Source organism: Delphinus delphis, chromosome 4 (assembly GCF_949987515.2).
Source record: "Delphinus delphis chromosome 4, mDelDel1.2, whole genome shotgun sequence".
Lineage (NCBI taxonomy): Eukaryota > Metazoa > Chordata > Mammalia > Artiodactyla > Delphinidae > Delphinus > Delphinus delphis.
In genome coordinates, this window is record NC_082686.1 from 124,972,587 (window position 1) to 124,993,783 (window position 21,197).

The 21,197-nt window shown below is 34.8% G+C and overlaps 1 protein-coding gene across 2 annotated transcripts in view; it reads right to left on the bottom strand.

The window, feature by feature from the left end:
* Positions 1–21,197, bottom strand: part of HLTF (helicase like transcription factor) — a 59,818-nt gene that overhangs the window by 21,988 nt on the left and 16,633 nt on the right. Inside the window, exons 4-14 of one of the 2 annotated variants that reach the window (XM_060011394.1) lie at positions 20,689–20,822; positions 20,036–20,133; positions 18,332–18,406; positions 17,982–18,173; positions 14,523–14,618; positions 11,155–11,230; positions 9,754–9,844; positions 8,077–8,156; positions 7,946–7,990; positions 6,801–6,887; positions 4,098–4,195 (exon numbers count right to left, since the gene is read on the bottom strand). In XM_060011394.1, the coding sequence (XP_059867377.1) occupies positions 4,098–4,195; positions 6,801–6,887; positions 7,946–7,990; positions 8,077–8,156; positions 9,754–9,844; positions 11,155–11,230; positions 14,523–14,618; positions 17,982–18,173; positions 18,332–18,406; positions 20,036–20,133; positions 20,689–20,822 (1,072 nt within the window). Of the gene's footprint in view, positions 1–4,097; positions 4,196–6,800; positions 6,891–7,945; positions 7,991–8,076; positions 8,157–9,753; positions 9,845–11,154; positions 11,231–14,522; positions 14,619–17,981; positions 18,174–18,331; positions 18,407–20,035; positions 20,134–20,688; positions 20,823–21,197 lie in introns of both variants that reach the window. The other variant, XM_060011393.1, reaches the window with a different exon arrangement.

Below are 21,197 nucleotides of genomic sequence, written 5' to 3' on the forward strand. Positions count from 1 at the left end.
GTCAGGTTCAATATGTGTATAAAATGTACTGTTTTGGCAGTAGTGTCACAAATCAAACTACTAAAATTGCATAAAAACAAGTTTCATGCAATCTAAACTAAAACAACAACAATGATAATAACAATACTAGTTATTTTATTGCCAGGGAAACTGACATATATACAATAACAATACATTTTATAAATTTTGCCTGTCCCTACCAGTGGGCACCTGCTTCATTTTTAGAAGGAAAAAACAACCAAGCTTTTTTAAAACAGTAAGTTTTTTTTTAATTTAGTATTTTACAAAAAGGGTCTTTAATGCTTCCATTTAGTGACTTAATATTATCAAAATTAAACACTGAAAGAACAGTAGGCAATATTTTCAAGAATGTAGGTAGAGATTCAAGCACAGTATCTACTTTCATTCATTTATTATAGGCCTACTGTTTGCCAGGTATCAACCAGAAAGGTGGTGCAGCTAAAGAGAAAAACAAGACCTGGTCCCTGTCCTCCTTGACAACATGATGAGTTTTAAAAACGAGAATTTTTTGTCTGCTTTGGTTTTTTTAACTCAAGAAAACAGTAGATCTGGGAGATTCTGAGCAGGAAAAAAAAAAAAAGATTAGAAAGAGACAGAAGGTACTAAGGAGACACAGCTGGGAAACTATTAGATGAAAAATGAAAAAGATGATGAAGACCTATACCAGACTGGCAAAAGTAAGAACAGAATGGAAAGGACTGGTGTGAAAGACAGTGACTGATGGGACTTGAGAACTAATTAAATATGGGATATGAAGAAAAGGGAGAAGACAAAAGAAGACTCTGATACTTAACTACTAGAACTGTGTGATAAAGATACAGAGAAGTTTAAAAAAAGAAGGGAAAGCAGGCATAAAGATGAGAAAGAGATAATGAGTATTATTATTTTAGACATTTAAAATTTTTGGTCACCATAGAATATCTGACTAGAGAAACATACTCCAAAAATTTAAATACTGGCCTGTAATGCAGGTGTAGATACAGACTTTAAAGTTATCAGTAGACAGTACATGAAGCTACAGGAATGAACAAGATTTTCTAAGGAGAACAAATACAATGAGGAAACCAGGTTAGGGGAAGAGCCTGCAGAGAGCAATACTTAAAGAGCACAGCTTATGCTTCATTGGGAGCTAAGACATGATGTCTGAGATATGATTTTAAATATTCCAGCAAAGAAAAAAAATAAAGCAAATGTGGTAAACTTTTGATTCTTGAATCTAGATGACTAATGGAGATCTCATTACAAATTTTCATAATACAAAAAAAAAAAGCTTTAAGTGAAAAAAAGGCAGACTACATAGGAAGCATGGAAGGAAGAGGCAGAGAAAAACAGTGGTCAGAAAATTGGGATAGCAAACAAACTCTTGGGCAGGGGACCAAAGAATATCAAAGTTTCAAGAATGAATACAAGATCAATTTTTTTTTTTTTTGTGATATGCAGGCCTCTCACTGTTGTGGCCTCTCCCGTTGCGGAGCACAGGCCCTGGACGCGCAGGCTCAGCGGCCATGGCTCATGGGGCCAGCCGCTCTGTGGCATGTGGGATCTTCCTGGACTGGGGCACGAACCCGTGTCCCCTACATCGGCAGTCGGACTCTCAACCACTGCACCACCAGGGAAGCCCCAAGATCAATTTTTTAATTTGTAGTTTATGTTCATTCCCTCTCTTTACCAAAAGGATTGAAGATTAACAAATAACACATAACAAAAAGTAATAAAAGGGAAACAAAGTCAGGGCAGAGGAAAAGAAAAAGGGAACTCACTGGACATGGCAACAATGAAGTCTTTGAAGCCCTTCAAAAAGAGTTTCTATGGAAGGTGGGAGCAAAAACCAGACTTACTGTGGGCTAAAGAGAGAATGAAATCTGAAACAGTTAAGGCAAAAATACAGAAAAGAGCATAAAACATGAAAGAGTAAAGGTGAAAATGCAGAGAATCTTATCAAGAAATCTGGTGGAAAATGAAAGGAGAAAGAGTACAGTAAGAGGAAACTGAATCAACGGGTTACCTTGAAATGAAACATAGTATCTGTGGAAAGATCAGACTTGACATAAAAGAAAATTAACTCTTTTGGAGAAAGAGAATTATAGTACTGAGTTTCTAGTCACTGTACTAGGTTGCGTGTGTGTGTGTGTCTGTGAGAATGAAACAGGTGTTACTATTTAATTTTCCATTGGGAGGATAAATAATCTGTCTGAATATCCAGAAAAATTATGTAGTGTAAGTGGGATTGGTATCTTCCTCCTTTAACTGGATTCTTTCCCATGTTTGAAGACAAAGAAGGGAAGATAAGGTACTTCTAGCTTGTTTATTACAGTGCTAGGTTATGTTACCGGGGGCTTGGAAGAGAGCAGCTTGTCAAGAAATTGCAAAATTCTAATTCTTATCCCTATATGCTCAACCATCACTCATTCCTTTCAAAGTCAGTTTTTCCATAACCTCAGTAGGCATGATTTTGCCAAGGTTTCCTTTCTTAAGTTTATATACTAAACTTTTGGGTTTTTTCCAAATATAAAATTATAATGACATACTGATTACCGATTTTAAAAATACATATCCATGGCCCCAAGCAGTTAAAAAGTCACTGTTCTTTTGTTTATACCTCCATTAATACTTGTAAACCTCACCCTGAAACTGCTATTCAAGTACCCATGTACTGTTTTTCCAGCAATGGACCACACATCAAAAGAAATAGCATAGCTTTGTTGGAATAAAAAAAAAAAGAGCAAGAGAGAACTAAAACTCATCCTGGTCCTAAGAGGAAAAATGACACTAATGAGAAGACAGTGTAATTAAAAAAAATAATAAATACACCAAAAACTTATAATAAAAAGATAAGAGCCAAAGAAGGCAAAGCTACATAAAAGTCAAGAAGATATGAAAGAGGTCACAGAATTTGACAATTAGACAATAACTACTAATTTTTTCCAAGGAAATTTAGAGAACTGGTGGCAGAAGCCAAGTTACAATGAGCTAAGGAGTTAGTAAATAAAAGCATAAAGTGGAAATTAAACCCCAAGAGTTAAGACAGTGAATGCAAGAAGCGTAGCAACTTAAAGGTGAGACATAATCAAGAGAAAGTATTTAAAAATGTAAAAGATCTGACTATGTTTCATGAAAGAGCCAGTGGAGAGAGACTGAATAACCAGGCAAGGGGAAAAATAACACACAAAATGAAAAGGCAGAAAGAGATGGAATCTAATGTATAGACTAAGGTATCGCTCTTACAAAGAGTAGGACCTCTTCCACCTCTGAGATTAGAGGAGGAAAGGCCAGGAGAGATGCAGATAACCTTGGAGATGGCAAGAATGGAAGTTCACATCCAGTGGTCTTTTTGTTCACAGTGCTTCCAACAGAGTCATTATTTCATTATAACATGCAGCTTGAAGCTCAAACTGGAAAGGAAATAGAACCAAGCTGCTCCTACACGTAACACATAAAGAGGTTCCATTCCAATGCAATGTTTTAGAACAGAAAAGCAATCTGGAAGAAGAAGGAAAAAAAAAAGAAAGACGTAGCCTTAAAAGCATAGGCTCTAGAGTCAGAATGTTGGAGACTATATCCCAGCTCCATCAATTATTGGCTAGATGACCTTAGGCAAGTTACTTAATCTCTCTGTGTTTCAATTCGGTCACCTGGAAAATGAGAATAATAGTTGTGAAGATTAAATGAGAAAATCTATGAAAAGAGCTTAGGAAAAAACTGAGCACATAGGAGCTCACTGAATGTTATTAAGCTGTTATAAAAACAAAAGTTATCATTAGTGGTGTTCTTAAAAAAGAAGTTCCAACAGTTCATAAATAAGGTGTGGTCTTAAATTATACACTCTGGGGGACAGAAATGGAAGAGGAAGAAGTACAAGCCAAATCTTATGACAGCAACTGACAATGTTTCTTTCTCTACTATAAATTTTCAAAGAAAAATAACTTCAATTCAGCAAATATAATCCCAATTCACTTAACAGTTACTTCAATTTAAATATAAAGTGCTGACCAAGCATATTTCTTGCAATGAAAGACTCTTTTTATAGTGTCAGACAAATACAAATTACATGTTTTTAAAGGGCTGTGAAGACTTACAATCCAGTTGCTTAACACAGAAAGTGGACAGATGATCAGTGTTGTTCTTGGTCTCTCTTCAGTATCAGTTTTCTTTGAACTCTCCACTGCAGATGCTCCTGAAAGAAGATACATACTTCAGCTGTTGTTTTTTTCCTCAAACATACACAAAGTCAATGAAGATATGACAAAAATGTGCCTCTATGAAGAGAAATTAGGAAGAATTAAAATGAAGGACTTCTGGGCTTCCCTGGTGGTGCAGTGGTTGAGAGTCTGCCTGCCGATGCCGGGGACACGGGTTCGTGCCCCGGTCCGGGAGGATCCCGCGTGCCACGGAGCGGCTGGGCCCGTGAGCCGTGGCCGCTGGGCCTGCGCGTCCGGAGCCTGTGCTCCGCAGCGGGAGAGGCCACAACAGTGAGAGGCCCGTGTACCGCAAAAAAAAAAAAAAAAAGAAAAGAAAAAGTATAGTACTGGCACAAAAATATACACATAGATCAAGGGAACAGGATAGAAAGCCCAGAAATAAACCCACACACTTATGATCAATTAATCTACAATAAAAAAAAAGGCAAGAATATACAATGGAGAAAAGACAATCTCTTCAATAAGTGGTGCTGGGAAAACTGGACAGCTACATGTTCAAGAATGCAAAAGTAAAACATTCTCTAACACCAAATACAAAAATAAACTCAAAATAGACTGAAGACTTAAATGTAAGACCAGATACTATGAAACGCCTGGAGGAAAACAGGCATAACACTCTTTGAAATAAATCACAGCAGTATTTTTTGGATCCATCTCCTAAAGTAAAGGAAATAAAAGCAAAAATAAACATATGGGACCTAATTAAACTTAACAGCTTTTGCACAGCAAAGGAAACCATCAACAAAACAAAAAGACAACCTACTAAATGGGAGAATATATTTGCAAATGATATGACTGATAATGGACTAATATCCAACATACATAAACAGCTCATACAACTCAATATCAAAAACACAAACAACTCGATTAAAAAATGGGCAGAAGACCTGAATAGACATTTTTCCAAAAACGAAATGTAGATGGCCACAGGCACATGAAAACATGCTCAACATCGGTAATCATCAGGGAAATGCAAATCACAACAGCGAGATATCACCTCACACTTGTCAGACTGGCTATCATCAAAAAGAACACAAATAACAAATGTTGGTGAGGATGTAGAGAAAAGGGAACCCTCATATACTGTTGGTGAGAATGTAAATTGGTGCAGCCACTGTGGAAAACAGTATGGAAGTTTCTCAAAAAACTAAAAATAGAACTACCATATGACCCAGCAATTCCACTCTTGGGTATATATCCAGAAAAGATAAAAGCACTAATTCTAAGAAATACATGCAGCCCGAACGTTCACGGCAGCATTATTTACAACTGCCAAGATATGGAAGCAACCTAAGTGTCCATCAGCAGATGAAATGGATAAAGAAGATGTGGCATATACATACAATGGAATATTACCTGTTAAAAAGAATGAAATTTTGGGAATTCCCTGACGGTCCAGTGGTTAGGACTTAGCGCTTTAACTGCTGTGGCCCAGGTTCAATCCCTGATTGGGGAACTATGATCTCACAAGACAAGTGGTGTGGCCAAAAAAAATTTTTTAAATAAATAAAACAACTGTTTTCACACACACACACACAAAAGAACAAAATTTTGCCATCTGCAGCATCATGAATGGACTTGGAAGGCATTAGGCTAAGTGAAATAAGTCAGACAGAGAAGACAAATACTGTATATGATATCACTTATATGTGGAATCTAAAAAATACAACAAACTAGTGAATATAAAAAACAAGAAGCAAACTCACAGATGTAGAGAACTAGTGGTTACCAGTAGGGAGAAGGAATAGGGAAGGGGCAGTGTAGGAGTAGGGGAGTAAGAGGTACAAACTGTTAGGTGTAAGATAAGCTACAAGGATATACTGTACAACATGAGGAATATAGCCAATATTTTATAATAACTGTAAGTGGAGTATTACCTTTAAAAATTGTGAATCACTATATTGTACACCTATAACAGGTAATATTATACAGCAACTATACTTCAATTAAAAAATTTTTTTACTTTTAATTATGTGTTTACTTGTTTATTTTATATTCCCCCCCCGAACATTAGACATAAGCTCTGTGAAAATAGACTTTTGTCTGCTGTATCTCCAACACATAAAACAGAGGATACTAAGGTGCAGCGATATAATAACTTGTCCCAGATCACCTTAACCACAGTTCAATCTCTTTCTATTTCAAATATTCAGACTCTTAAGCACTGTCATTTCCCTATGAATTACAAAACACAAAGTAATAATAAAGATCACTGACATTTTTAATTGAAAAGCATATTCTTCTCATACCAAAAATAAATATAATAATTCTAATTAATCCAAATTAAATTAAGTTTTAAAGCAGCCATAAATTGCTCTGTGCCTTTATTAGAAAAAATATCTATGCTACTCAGATGAGTAAGGGACCTATTCCCATCATATTTTTTGACCTAACTAAAACAAACAGAATAGGAAAATACATCAAAGTGCACTTTTAAAAATGAGATTGTCTTTTTTCTTTTCTCTACTTTCTTAACTTCTTGTAATACGGTTTTATAACTTTTGTCATTTAAAATTTCTTTCTTTGAAAAACAGAAAAAACAAACCAAACAAAAGGTAAAAACCCAGCAGATTTACTTACTCTTTTTCAACATTTTCTTTTTGGTTGCAGGGGTAGATGAAGTAAGTGCACATGCAAACTCTGCATCTTCTTTAACCTTAGATGATCCTGCTGAAGTGAAAACCACAGAATCATTAAGATATTTGAAAACCAATTCTCTCCTGTACTTAAGTACAGGTACTTTCTAAGGATAGGAAATATAATACCACTTCCACACTTTCTTAAGAGCTTATATTACTAAATAAAAATAAAATAATTTCTAGTAACCAAAATTGCCTCTTTTGGCACTATCTTTCCAGCTCAAAGAAGAAATGTAGTCATTCATGATTCACTGTTGCTTCTCTTGAGGAAAGATGTGAAAGTAGAAGCAGCCATATGCAAAGCGATTCAGCTCCCAGGTGGAAGGAGAATGTTTTCAATGAAACAGGTGTTTTAACTTTTAATGAAGATGCTGCCAAATTTTCAGATCAGTCAATGATGATGAGTTATCTTCCAAGTGCAATACAATTTCTTAACTTATTAGGAATACAACACGATCAGATTAAGAGAAAAACAAAGTAAACCGTATGTTTTAAAAATACAGGAAAAAGTAAAGATACTCACTGAATATTTGTAAATCTGTATAATGCTAAGTAACGGTAATAGCAGTACTATGCTGACAAGGCAGTCTCAGCCTACTTTTGTAACTACAATTTATACATATACAAAAAAGGTTTTATTGAAGTCATTTTATTAGTAGAGAGTACTTTGTTTTCTCTAAAGCTGGTTTAAATATATTCTCTTAAATTTTAATTTGAAACTGTTCTTTCAATTTGCTTCATTCATTTAACACCCTTGATAAGCATAAATAGTTCAAATGTAAAAAGCAGTCAAGTTTACGACCTATTACTAAAGAATTCCAAGCCAGACAGATACAAATCAGTGAGGTTTTACTTTAATAATCTTTAAGTGTAGGTTAGGGATACTGAGAAAAGGACTTTCCTGGTGGCACAGTGGTTAAGACTCCATGCTCCCAATGCAGGGGGCCCGGGTTCCATCTCTGCTTAAGGAACTACATCCCACATGCATGCCGCATCTAAGGAGCCCTCCTGCCACAACTAAGACCCAGCACAACCAAATAAATACATAAATATTTTTTTAAAAAGGGGATATTGAGATATACATACCTTTTTCTCTGATTTTAGTCTCTGACTGTGTATTTTTCAGTTTGCCTAAAACCAAAACCAAATATAACGTTGGTCACACTAGGAAATTAAAACACAGGACACATTATCAAATCAAACTCATTTCCTATTACCTTTCATTTTCTGTGGCAATTCATTCGTTTCACTTTCCTCTGAATCGCTGCTTTCAGTGTACTGTACCGCAGTTTTTCTCCTAAAATTAAGTATACACAAATTTTTTATCAATCCAAAACAAAACGGGATATAAAAACTTATGTTTAATAAATGTAATACAAATGTTTTTTGTCTTGCCCCGGTTTATTTTTTGAAAAAATATCAAGGGAAAAAAATTTTTATTTGACAAATGAAAGTCAAATTTGCTGAAAGCATTTTGCTTTCGTAGCCAGAAGCATTCACTATACAAAATGCAGTATCACTATCGTTAAAATAAGTTTGAGAAAGTAAACCATTCTAAGATAGTAATCCCTTCAACACTTTGTTCAGTATTTGGTAATTCAATTCAAACACTTACATTAAAACTAGAACAAAAAAGAAGTGACTCTGATTATCAAAGATAACCCTCCAATATAATGATATAGGCAGCTAAGGGGCAAAAATATAATTCTTTCACAGTGAAAATTTTTATAAATTCTGTGTAGAATTTATACAATATGTACAATATGGTGGTTAAGTGCCTAAGAACAATGGACTCTGGAGAGAGACTGCTTAGATTCAAATGTCCATGCCACCATGTATTTGCTATGTGACTTTAGGCAAGCCACCTAATATTCTTCTAAGCTTCAGTTCCCTCACTTGGAAAACAGGAATAAAGATACAATCCACTTTGTAGGATAAAATGTGTTACCACATGCAAAGCCTCTAAAATAGTGCTTGTTGCACAGTAAGTATATATGTATTAGTTATAGTATGTGTGTTGGTGGTTGTTTTTCCCATGTCATCATTATTTCCACACCCTTTAATCTGATCTGGGCTATCTAACAGTGCCCTGTTACCAACGCTCATGGTCAGTTCAGAGTTATAAGATTTGATATCTAGATGAGAGGGAAACTCATGAGTCCTGGTTTTGTGCTCAGTTCAGACAGGTACTAAAGATAGAGAACAATTAACAAAGCCCCAGTTTTGAAATCTCTATTGGTGGAATAGCTAAGAGGGACTCAGATTTGAGGTCATGCCTGCAGATATTGATGGTGGACAATAAAACATAAAACCCAAGTATTTAGATCTACCTCAGAGAGTAAATAAAATTTATAAAGTTAACAGATTCAAATGGAGAGCAGAGGGGCATTATGTGTTTTATTCAAATTCTCCCTCCAGTCTACATTAATATAATACTCTCCATGAATAACTTTATCATGTCTTATTTCCACTAAAGGTAAAGTGAGAAAGAACTCAGATGAGCAAAGAATGCTTTTGTCAAACCATCCGACACATATACATCAGTTCTCAACTCCTCAAATTCATAAAGAAAATTCTTCTGAAGTCTTAACAAAAGCGAAACACCCAAGAGCTAGATCTCAGTTCCTATGTGAAAGAAATAGGAAAATAGTAGAAAGACAAGTGATTATTAAAAATTACCAATTCAGCTCTTTTATATATTAATATTTTTTTTCACCTATAAAATGAGAACGGTCTACCTGCCTAAGTCACAGTGACTTTAGCAGTTTCAAATTAAAGAATGTATTTGAAAGAACTTTGCAACTGAGATAATGGTCATAGCTCTCTCCCATATGTAAGAAAACGGAGAAAGAGTTTAAACATATTACATAAAATTAAACCATAACAGAGTTTACCTTTTGGGGCGGGAGCTAGAGAATTCTGACTTGGGATATTTATTCTTTCCCTTGTCATCTGAAATACTGGGTTCTCCACTACATCTAGATCCTTCCATTTCAAAAAAAAGGACAAATATACAGAGTATTAGTAAATTGTCTTAGACTAGCAGTATCCTTCTTAAAACCTTGGTTTTCCAACTCAATAGCTCAACTTTCTTAATATCGTCATTCCTATTCTTTCAATCAGCCAGCTGTACTCTCTACAGTTTCCTAATCTAGTATTTTCTCACTGAAAAGTACCTTCAATTTTTTTGTGCCCAGTCTTTCCCCTGTAGTCATCTAGCCAATCCCTACACTGGCTGAATTTCCTGCTATACCAAGGCAGCTAAGAGCTGCTGGAAAAAAAAAAAAAAAGAACAATAAACAGTTGGTATTAGGGTTAGGGTCACCTTGTATCACTTAGCAACTCTTTTACCTATCACATGTTCTCCCTACCCACTCACCTGGATGATCTATACTACACTGGATCCTCTGCCTAGATTTTAAACTCCTTTTACTCCCAGATGACCTACTTCACTTTACAAAAAAAATCAGATGTCATCTTCTATAAATTATCAATTTTCCTACCTTTTTATTCCCTCAATTATCTATATTTTTCCTCAACCTTACTTCCTTTCCTTCTCATGCTAACTCATGTACCTATTTTCTTGATCTCATTTCCTCCCACAGGCCACCAAATTATTCTCTCCATTGTATACAAAATCTTTTCCTATCCATGGATTTCCTTCTTAAACCACACCCCCCAAAAGCCCTCAATTCTGCCTCTCTCTCCAACTATTTTTCTCCTATCTGAAACACAGCAAAATTCATAACAGCACACAGTTGTTATTAATAATTCTTCATCTACTAGTCTTATTTTAAAATATTTTCAGTCTTGCTCTAAGCAATCTTAAGAAATTAATTTTATGAAAGTCACCGACTGCTAAATCCAGCCACGTAACTGTTAAATCCACAGATCCCTTCTCATTTCTCCTCTGCCTAATTTGGCTCTAACCTATCTTTCTATTTTTATCTGCTGTTTATTCATACACATTCTTCTGTTATTCATTTACATTATAAATACCATAAACTACTCTGAGGTCCCAGAGCAATATACTCTGTGTTTTGTCTTGCTTTTAACCGCCCTTTCATGGGTTTTTTTTCCTCAACCAAAACTGCTTTTCCTCCTCTAATGTGCTACCAAGTCAATTCCATCATCGCATCGCTTCCTTGATGAAATTTTTCCTACCAGTCCTCATGAGATTCTTTAGAAAAAGAGATCTGAAATTTTTGTATAGTACTAAGCCAAAGCTGGAATTACGTCATTAAATTGGAAAAATCTAAATCAAACATGGGGTCATGTTCAAAATTAAAGTTTACCTTTGATTAGTCCATCTGCCTTTTCACTGGTATTGTTCCCTCCAAGTTTCATAGATTCATCGTAAACATTACATTCCTGGATGAAAAGGCATATTTCTTACATAGTACTGCCGTCAGTTTTAAGTAAACTTAAAAATGCATCCTATTTTATATTGCTTTACTTTACATAATAAAGACTACGTAAATTGCTACCCTATTCTGGAGCAGTGGAAGGAGCTGCATTAAGGAGAAAAATGTACAAATTGATGAAAAATTTTTTTCACAGGTATCTCAAAAAAGAAAACTAGTCTGTCTTAACCTTTTCAAAAGGAATACAAAAAGCAAACCTCAATTATAAATGGCATATTAGTTACTGTGAGAAACATTCACAAAATGGGATTTACTTTAGAATTAGAAGGAATTCTAAGACTACAAACTTTCAAACCAAGAGTCCCTAATAGATCTTTAATGAGGCTGCCATTGACATCCTTTTTTTCTGGAATTCCCAGAATGGGTAGATGAAATAGTCAGGTTTCAGAATGCCTCCTCCCTTACTCTATCAGGGATTTTCCCTGCCAACTCTGACTTTGTCCTTTTCCCTTCATGTGTTCTCCTTTGTTTCAAAGTGCAACTATGTGTACATGAGCACAAGAACTTCTATAAAAGTAAAATTTTATACTTCTCTGTGAAATATTTTCAACTGAGTCTAGTAGGGCAGGGTTCCTCTAATCTTACTTTTAATTCTAGACTTGATTCTGTAGGTAGGAATGACAAATAAAATTGGGTTTAATTAAATTAATTCTTCCAGTGTAAAAAGAAAGGTAGGGGCTTCCCTGACAGCCCAGTGGTTAAGGATCTGCCTGCCAATGGAGGGGACATGGGTTCGAGCCCTGGTCCAGGAAGACCCTACATGCCGGGGAGCAACTAAGCCCACGCGCCACAGCTACTGAAGCCTGTGCGCCTAGAGCCCGTGCTCCACAACAAGAGAAGCCACCGCAATGAGAAACCCACACGCTGCAAGGAAGAGTAGCCCCCGCTCGCCGCAACTAGAGCAAGCCCGCGCACAGCAATGAAAACCCAAAGCAGCCAAAAATTAATAAATAAATAAATTTACAAAAAATAAAAAGAAAGGTAGGTCATATTGTGAAAGGTAGGTCATATTTTGAATCAAAACCTCAGAGTGGTGTTCAGGATTGGTTAGCAGGAGTACAATGTAATTTTTGCCTAGAATTAGGGCCAATAAAGGATATTTTATTTTAGTTTTTTAAAATAAAGGATATTTTATTTTAGTTTTTTAAAAAATAGAAATTTAAACATCTTACAAAATCTCATTAGAGTTTATGTTTTACTTAAAATGTGGTTGAAAAGAAAATCCATCCCCTTCCAATGGTATGAGTCTAAATAAATTTAAAATCCAAGATGTACCATTTTTAGAGATATGTAACTAGAAGTTATTTAGATAATTAACTTTTTAAAGCATTAGCTTCAAGAAACTGATGTTAAAAATGCCTTTCATGGCTTCCCTGGTGGCTCAGTGGTTAAGAATCTGCCTGCCAATGCAGGGGACATGGTTCGAGCCCTGGTCCGGGAAGATCCACCATGCTGTGGAGCAACTAATCCCGTGCACCAGAACTACTGAGCCTGCGCTCTAGAGCCCGCGAGCCACAACTACTGAAACCCGTGCGCCCAGAACCCGTGCTCCGCAACAAGAGAAGCCACTGCAATGAGAAGCCCGTACACTGCAACGAAGAGTAATCCCCTGCTCGGCACAACTAAAGAAAGCCCGCACGCAGCAACGAAGACCCAACGCAGCCAAAAACAAATAAATAAATTTATTTTTTAAAAAAAAGGTTTGTCACTTAAAAAAAATATGCCTTTCATCATTCTACCCAGTCTTCAATAATCAGTACAATCATTTATATTATATTAAATAGTATGCAAAAAGTAATTCTAAAGTTTATCTACAAATAAAGGATGTCCTTTACATTATTCATTTCATATTAAATGACTCTTAGTAAGCCTTTTCTTCATAGAGTTCAAAGATATAAAGTCCAACCTATCAAATCATACTATGCTCCAATCTCATGAAATTTAATAACACTTCACCCTGTAAGCTTGGAATATCCAAATCCATCTGAAATAATGAAATTTCTGTTGCAATAAATGCTTAGCTGGAAATCACATTTTCAGCCTCAATTTCAACTAATATAGCAAACTAAATATCCTAAAACCTTCCTACTACATGTTAAATGCATGGCTGATCTTGGAGAAAAAGGGAAAGCCTTATTGATAATAATTTTTTAATTGGTAACTGACAATGAAGCTGTAAGTAGTCTTAGGTGCTATTCTTCAGTTTTAATAACTAAATGTAGAAAGGACAGACGTGGAAAGCACTGGACTATTCAGGGTAGGGAACTGAATCTTAGACATTAGCAACAGAGTTAAACTCCCACTAAAAGTACGAAGAAGGAAATGCAACTAAGCGCAGAAATTAATAAAATAGAATCTTAATAAACAGTTGTAGGAAAGTGATATGCAGCATCTTTGAAAAGTAAAAAATAAGAAGAACAGTAGAGAAAAGTCCAAAAAAAGAGATATTTTGCATACACCTTGCACCTAGTTACTTCCTACTTTAAGTTCTTTGGATTTTCAGCTGAGAATGAAGAACAACCATTTCATTCTTATAACATTTATTTTCCCTACAAAACTAATTCATTATTAATTCTTAGAAACTGAATATACATGTATTATGTGTATATATGCTATATATAAAAATATACACAAATTAAGCATCAGGAATAGTCACCCATTCTCTCATCATTAGGACATAATTATCACTATTAACATTTTGGCACACACAGTATGTGTGACTACACTTAGACGTATATAAATATGTATTTACAAAATGAAGACTCAAACTCTATACACAGAGGTGTACCTGGCCTTTTAACTAAAAAAGATCATGGAAGTATTCTTCAAAAATAGGACTTTGTAGTTGCATAATATTAAATTTTATGGTTGTATCATAATTTAACTGTTAACTTATTGACAGGTATTTCTTTTCTGCCTTTAAAATAATGCTGGGGAAATAGACTTGTATTTTTCTCTTTGGAAAAAATGCATTTCTGATAACTTCTTTAGTTTCTTTGAAATGGCATTGCTGAATCAAAGATTATAAACACTTTTAAGGCTTTTGATACACATTACCAAATTGCCTTCAAGAATGTAGCATAAACTTTCACTCTTACCAGCAACACACGAGAAAGGCCATTCATCATATCTCTAAAAACCAGATATTATCAATTTTCTGGCAATAATTTTTTTAATGACAAAATTAAAAGGTTTTACAATAAACCAGAGACTTTCGAAAAAACACACTAATACTTCACCTTCTTCAGCTGATTTTTCTTAATTCTTTCAATAGGAAGAGATTTGCCATCATGGAAGTTGGTAAGAATCACTGCAATGGCTGTCAGAGTTTTGCCCTTTAAAATGTTTTACAAAGAAAAATGGTCAGATTCTGAAACCCAGTTGACCAGACAACATTCCGAAACTAATATTTAAATCTAGTAAGAAAATATCAAACAGGATTCAGGGCCAGAGAAGTATGCTAATTATTATACTAAATAATATACATATTAGTGAAGTTATTTCATTCATTAAGTTAGTAAATGCTTAACCATGCCATATTACTAGGAGTATTAAATAATTTACTGTGTAAAATACTGTAAGCATCATTGAGAAATGTCATTGTATTTTTTTAATCCTTTTTTAATTGAGGTATAATTTTCATACAATGAAATTCACAGACTTAAAGTGTATGGTTTGAGAGGTTTGACAACTGTATACACTGGTGTAACCACCACACAATTAAGATACAGAAAAATTTTATCACCTAGAAGTTGCCCTGTATTCCTCTGCAGTCCATCTCCCCACCTCTGTACCAGACAACAGCTGATTTGTCTCTATCACTATATATTAATTTTGCCTGCCTTTGAACTGGATATAAATGGAATTACTCAATGTACTCTTTGTTTAGTTTCTTCTGCTCAATACAATTTTAGGCCCAGACCTGATTCAGAACATGTGGTGACATGAGCTGGTATAAGTTGTTCCTTAAGAAGAATGGAGTAATATAGAGAAATGCTTATTAGCAATTCATTGTGTTTTTTTATTGCTGAGTAATATTCCGTTGTATATGCATACATGGCACACTTATTTGTGCATTCACCTGTTGGTGGACCTTTAGATTGTTTCCAGTTTTTGACTACTATGAATTAAGCTGGAGCAGCTAGCAGTACAAGTATGTAAGTTTTCCATAAACGTATGTTTTTAGGGAAATGTCACTTTATTGAATGACTGCCATTTAAATGTCACATTTAACCCTGAACTAATAACTTTATCACAAAACTACAACTACTTGCTTGCCATGTAATTCAGAGCTAACTTAAAATGATTAGTAATCCCAGTATGGACATAAGATAATTACTTTATTAAATTTCATTTACAGATATTTCCAAGACTTAAAGACTATATACCTTACCAATAAAGCATACAGGACAAGATATTTCTTGTGCATTTTTTAAAAACAGAATCATGAAAATTTTCATTATTTTCCATAGCTGAATTTATAAATAGCAACATAGAAATAAACCTCTTTCAAGTTGAAAGCATTGTAAAGCAGCAGTTTTCAAAGTGTGGTCCACAGGTCCTAGAAGCTCCCCAGGACCCTTTCAGAAGTATGTGCAGTCAAAACTATTTTAATAATTCTACTAAGACCTTACTTGTGTTGATATCTGTAGTAATTCCACAGAAAGCAATGGTGGGTAAAACTGCTGCTGCCTTAGCATGACACAAAGCAGTTGGCACTACATTATACTAGTGGTCACTGTATTTTTAACCGCCACATACAGTTAAAAAAAAAAAAAAAGACAAACCAAAGAAACAGTTTCACTTTAAGAATGCTCTTTACGAATGTTCTTGAGGGACTTCCCTGGTGGCGCAGTGGATATGACTCCACACTCCCAATGCTAGGGGCTGGTTTCAATTCCTGGTCAGGGAACTAGATTGCACATGCATGCCACAGCTAAGAGTTCGCATGCCACAATCAAGGAGCCTGCCTGCCGCAGCTAAGGAGTCCACCTGCTGCAACTAAGGAGCCTGCCTGCCACAACTAAGGAGCCCACATGCTGCAACTAAGGAGCCGGCACTTTGCAACTAAGAAGCCCACAAAAAGAATGTTCTTGATAAAGCAGTACACATTCATTCTACCAAATCTCACCTCTTAAGTATACACATTTTAAATATTCTGTGCAAGAAGATGGCAAGGACACAAAATACTTCTTTTGCATACCAAAATATGAAGGTTATCTAGAGAAAAATCACTTGTGAGACTGAATTACAAGCCGAACTAGATACCATGCATCGTCACTTTCAAGTACCACCATTTTAACTTGAAAGAATGACTGATAACTAGTTATTCATGACTGAGTGGCAGACATTTTCTTGAAAAAAATGAATAAAATGAGCCTATCAACTCCAAAGGAAACAACTGACAGTGTTTGTTGTTAATGATAAAATTTGAGCTTTCAAGCAAAAATTATGTTAGAAAACTTGCATCCAACACTATGAGTAGAAAAGCTTCCCAAATGTAAATGCCTTTCTAACAAGATCAGCAGTAGTATCAATGAATGTAAATGTTTTTGCATTGTATAATGAAATGCATCAACATTTGGCAGATCTGTGTAACTCAGTGAACCAATATATTCCAAATGAGCAACACCTAATGCTAAAAACCATGCATGGGTAAAATATCCATTCAACGTGCAAGCTACACCAATGGATATTAATGAAACAAAGTATAAAAAGTTCATTGATATGATTTTTTAAGTTCCACACTATAGGAACTTTCCTGGCAGTCCAGGGGTTACGACTCTGTGTTCCCAATGCAGGGAGCACTGGTTTGATCCCCAGTCGGGGAGCTAAGATCCCGCATGGTGCAGCCAAAAAACAAAAAAGTTCCACATTATAATTATTAACCTTTAATAAACTAATATTTGCTTAATCTTCTTGTAGCAAAGAAAATCTAGTTATCTTAAAAAGTCTTTTAAAATACTCCCTTTCAAATACATATCTGCATGAGGACTAATTTTCTTTGTATTCTTCAACAAAAACAACGTATCACACAGAATGAATGAAAGAACAGATATGAGAATTCAGCTGTCAATTATTAGGCCAAACATTAAAGAGACTTGCAAAAATGTAAAACAGTGCCAGTCTTCTCATCAAAATTGCTTTTGTCTTGGAGTACATTTCATTGAAAAATATGCTATTTCTGTTAACACATAATGAGTTTTTTAACTGTTATTTTTAAAATAATAAAAAATTTTAATATCTAGTACCATAAATATTATATAGATATAGTAATAGAGATAACCCACAAAGACAGACACTCTTTGGGATCCTCAATAATTTTTAAGAACATAAAGAGCTGCTGAGACCAAAAAGTATAAAAACTGCTGGTGTAAGGAATCATATCTTTTCTCTAAGAAAACCCATGAAAGATAAGCTACCCTGAATTTCAAAAGAAAATTGAAAAACACATGTTTATATCATTACTGCCAATTATTTTAATTGTACCTTAGGCAAACAAGCCAAAAGAAAAAAAAAAAAAAGCTCAGCATTATTTTAAGTGAAAACCACAGGAAAAATTATGTTCTACACTCACAGTGATATCGAGTCCCAAACTGGCACCAACATATTCCCATCTCTATCTACTTCAAAATTACTTCATATAAAATCTTAGTTACAAAATAAAACATTATTAACTCAAGGAAAAATATAATTACCAAACCCATATCATCAGCTAAAATTCCTCCATGAACATTTTCTGGTCGGTCCTTTTCAGAAAAATTTGTTATTGTGTTATAGTACAAGTCATTTCGCTGTTCCCAGAATGGTGGAAGTTCTTTACTGTTTTCCCGTGAAACCATCCAAGCTAGAGCTTGTTTTTGATGTGGAAGCAACGGTGTTTCAACAGCCTATAAATAAAAGAAACGTTATAAATAGAAATACAATAAGCCCTTTCTTTTACCCCATGCAGAATCTAGAAAAGTTGATCTTGTGATGAAAAATGTATAGATTAATACCGTATTTTTAAATTCCAAATACTTTTAAATAGAAAATACTGGCTCAGTACCTCAGCTGGTTCCATTTCCTGAGTTTTATCATCTTCCTTTAAATCTTCAAACAATTTGTCGAACTCTGTCTTAAGCTACAACAAACAGCAATAAGAAACATTATGAAACAAACCAATTCAAACAATAATTGCACTTAATTCAGAGATTTCAAGTCATTTAATTAACTAAAAGAGTCAAATACCAAAAGGTACATAAAATAAATTAATTCTTTGAGATACTACGCTGCTCAATAATGGCAGAATAAATAGATCCTTTAGGTAACTGTTACAGTCGAAAGAATACAGGATAGAGTTTTAAGTCCTGGGTTTCAGTCACAACTCTGTCACAAAAAAACCTTTATATAACTTTGGGCAAGACACTTAATCTATATGGCCCTGTATCTTATTACCACAAAAGAAACGGGATGAACTAGATTTAGAGTGTCTCTAAGGTTCCTTCTGCCATTGAAATTCTGTGATTCTATTAGCTGTATTCAAACCATTTTGGCAGATCCTACCAAGTGTATTTGACTTTTTCGGACATTTCATTGATTATTACTGCAATCAGAAATTTGCTATGTGCTACAAAATATTAGGATAATTTCAATCTTATGCTAATCTTTAGTTGGTTCTTTAAACTGATCTAGTCCAATCATACAGTAACATATATATATTATAATTAGTTTTGTAAATTAGCAAATAAATACATAGCAACAGCCCAGAAGAAATCAGGCCAAATCTAAAAAGTGAGGAGAGGTAATCTGGGGTTTACCCACCAGACACAAGCTCAAGAGCTTCCCTGGTGGCGCAGTTGTTAAGAATCTGCCTGCCAATGCAGGAGACATGGGTTCAAGCCCTGGTCCGGGAGGATACCACATGCCACGGAGCAGCTGGGCCTTTGCGCCACAGATACTAAGACTGCTCTAGAGCCCGCGAACCACGACTACTGAGCCCATGCTCCACAACAAAGGGAAGCCACTGCAATGAGAAGCCTGCGCATCGCATGGAAGAGTAGCCCCTGCCTGCCTCAACTAGAGCAAGCCTGCGTGCAACAATGAAGACCCAACGCAGCCAAAAATAAAATAAATTAATTAAAAAAAAAAAAAGAATGACAGACACAGGCTCAAGCCCTTCTAACAATGAGCAGGGAAAGTACAGTAACTACAATTAGAATATAAAAAGACTAATAACACTGATGAGTAGAGACAAAAAAAATTTTGATGTAATTGGTAGATTGATCTGCATTAATTTACTTTATAACCTTTTTTCCCCAAACTAACCCAGCATAACAGTATCCTGGATCACAAAGCAGACAAAGTTAGAAATAGACTAAGGCCAGAGATTCAGAACTAGTTTTTTTAGCACTGCATTTGCAACCTTCCTGAAAGGAGTTAAGTTTCAAGCTTCAACTTTTTAAAAATTATGGCTATTTTAAAAATTTCAAATAATACAAAAACATCAAAACAGAGTAAAACATCACAGGTGTATACAGCAATGTGTGTGTTTCAATGTATATATGAATGCATGTATGTGGACATATTCCTTATCACTGCTTTCTTTCTACATAAATATTTGCAATATATTTTATTTATTCTACATGTTCCATAACAATATAAATATCACTAATACTAACAGATGCATATTTATCTTATATTTTTAAACATCAACCTTCAGCATTTAAATTTCACTCTTCACTTTTAGTTACGAAATAAAAGAGAAGTGCACCTGTTCAGTTGTAATCTGTACTGCAGCATGAACTGGCATACTATAGCTTGGTCCCGCTCTTCCAGAGCCCCAACCACTTTCCAAACTGAATCCTAAAGCTGTAATTTACAAAATGAAAAGAATAAAATCACCAAATGAAATAAATTATCTTTTAGTAAATAGCTTTTAAAGCTTGTCTAATAAGCTGAATTAAAAATTCCCTTAATATGTGTTTTAAAAATTTTAAAACTAAATCTGCTAGGTTATTCAAAAAATAATTAGAAGAATTCCACATTATTTAAACAAACTTTTGAAAAACAAATAATACTTTTTCATTCTCTATTAGGAGATTCTTATTGTCTGTAACTTATTAAAGAGAATGTTTAAAATCAGAGATTTCCAGATATTATCACTGGGGGAAATTAGGGGAGGGACCTCCTTGCACATTTTTCTGTGTATGTGTGCAACCTCCTATGAATCTATAGTTATTTCAAAATAAAGAGAAAAAAAATTCAAGGATTTCCTTAAAAAGATTCCTAACAAAAGAACTTGGAGCCTTCAGCACTAATTAATTTAGCCACCCAAATTCAAGGTATTACTTAAGAGAATAAATGTTTTACAATTCCAGCATCTTAACAATATCACAATAATAGTAGGTTAAACCCTGAACTTACTTTTTGGTGCAGGACCCAATTTAAATCCATGTTTCTTCAACTGATCTAAAACTGCTTTTCTATTTTCTTCTTTTCCCCAAAAAGTCATATGCAAAGGCATGGTAAAAGCATTGTTTGCACCAAAAGGAACTACCCTATTATAATTAAGAAAGAAAAAAAAAAGAGAAATTAGAAGTGTTATTTTTTTACATTTAAGTCTCATTAAAAATCTTGTTAAATAACTGCCACATTCAAATTCTGCATGCAAGCACAACAGAAAGGAACTAACTGAGCAGACTAGGAAGAAAACGGACACGGGCTAGGACCAACAATAACGAGAAGAAAAGGCAGTTTTTAGGACCAGAATGCCAGAAGAAACTCAGGTGAGGTAAAAGTGTTTAAATGCGTAGTTAGCCTATTACCAAGATCATAAGATAGGTAAAATAGCAAGTTTAATTCAGAAGGCAGAGCTTCCACTAACAGAACCACTGAGTGCAGCAACCCATTCTGGGAGCATGGGGAAGGATTTC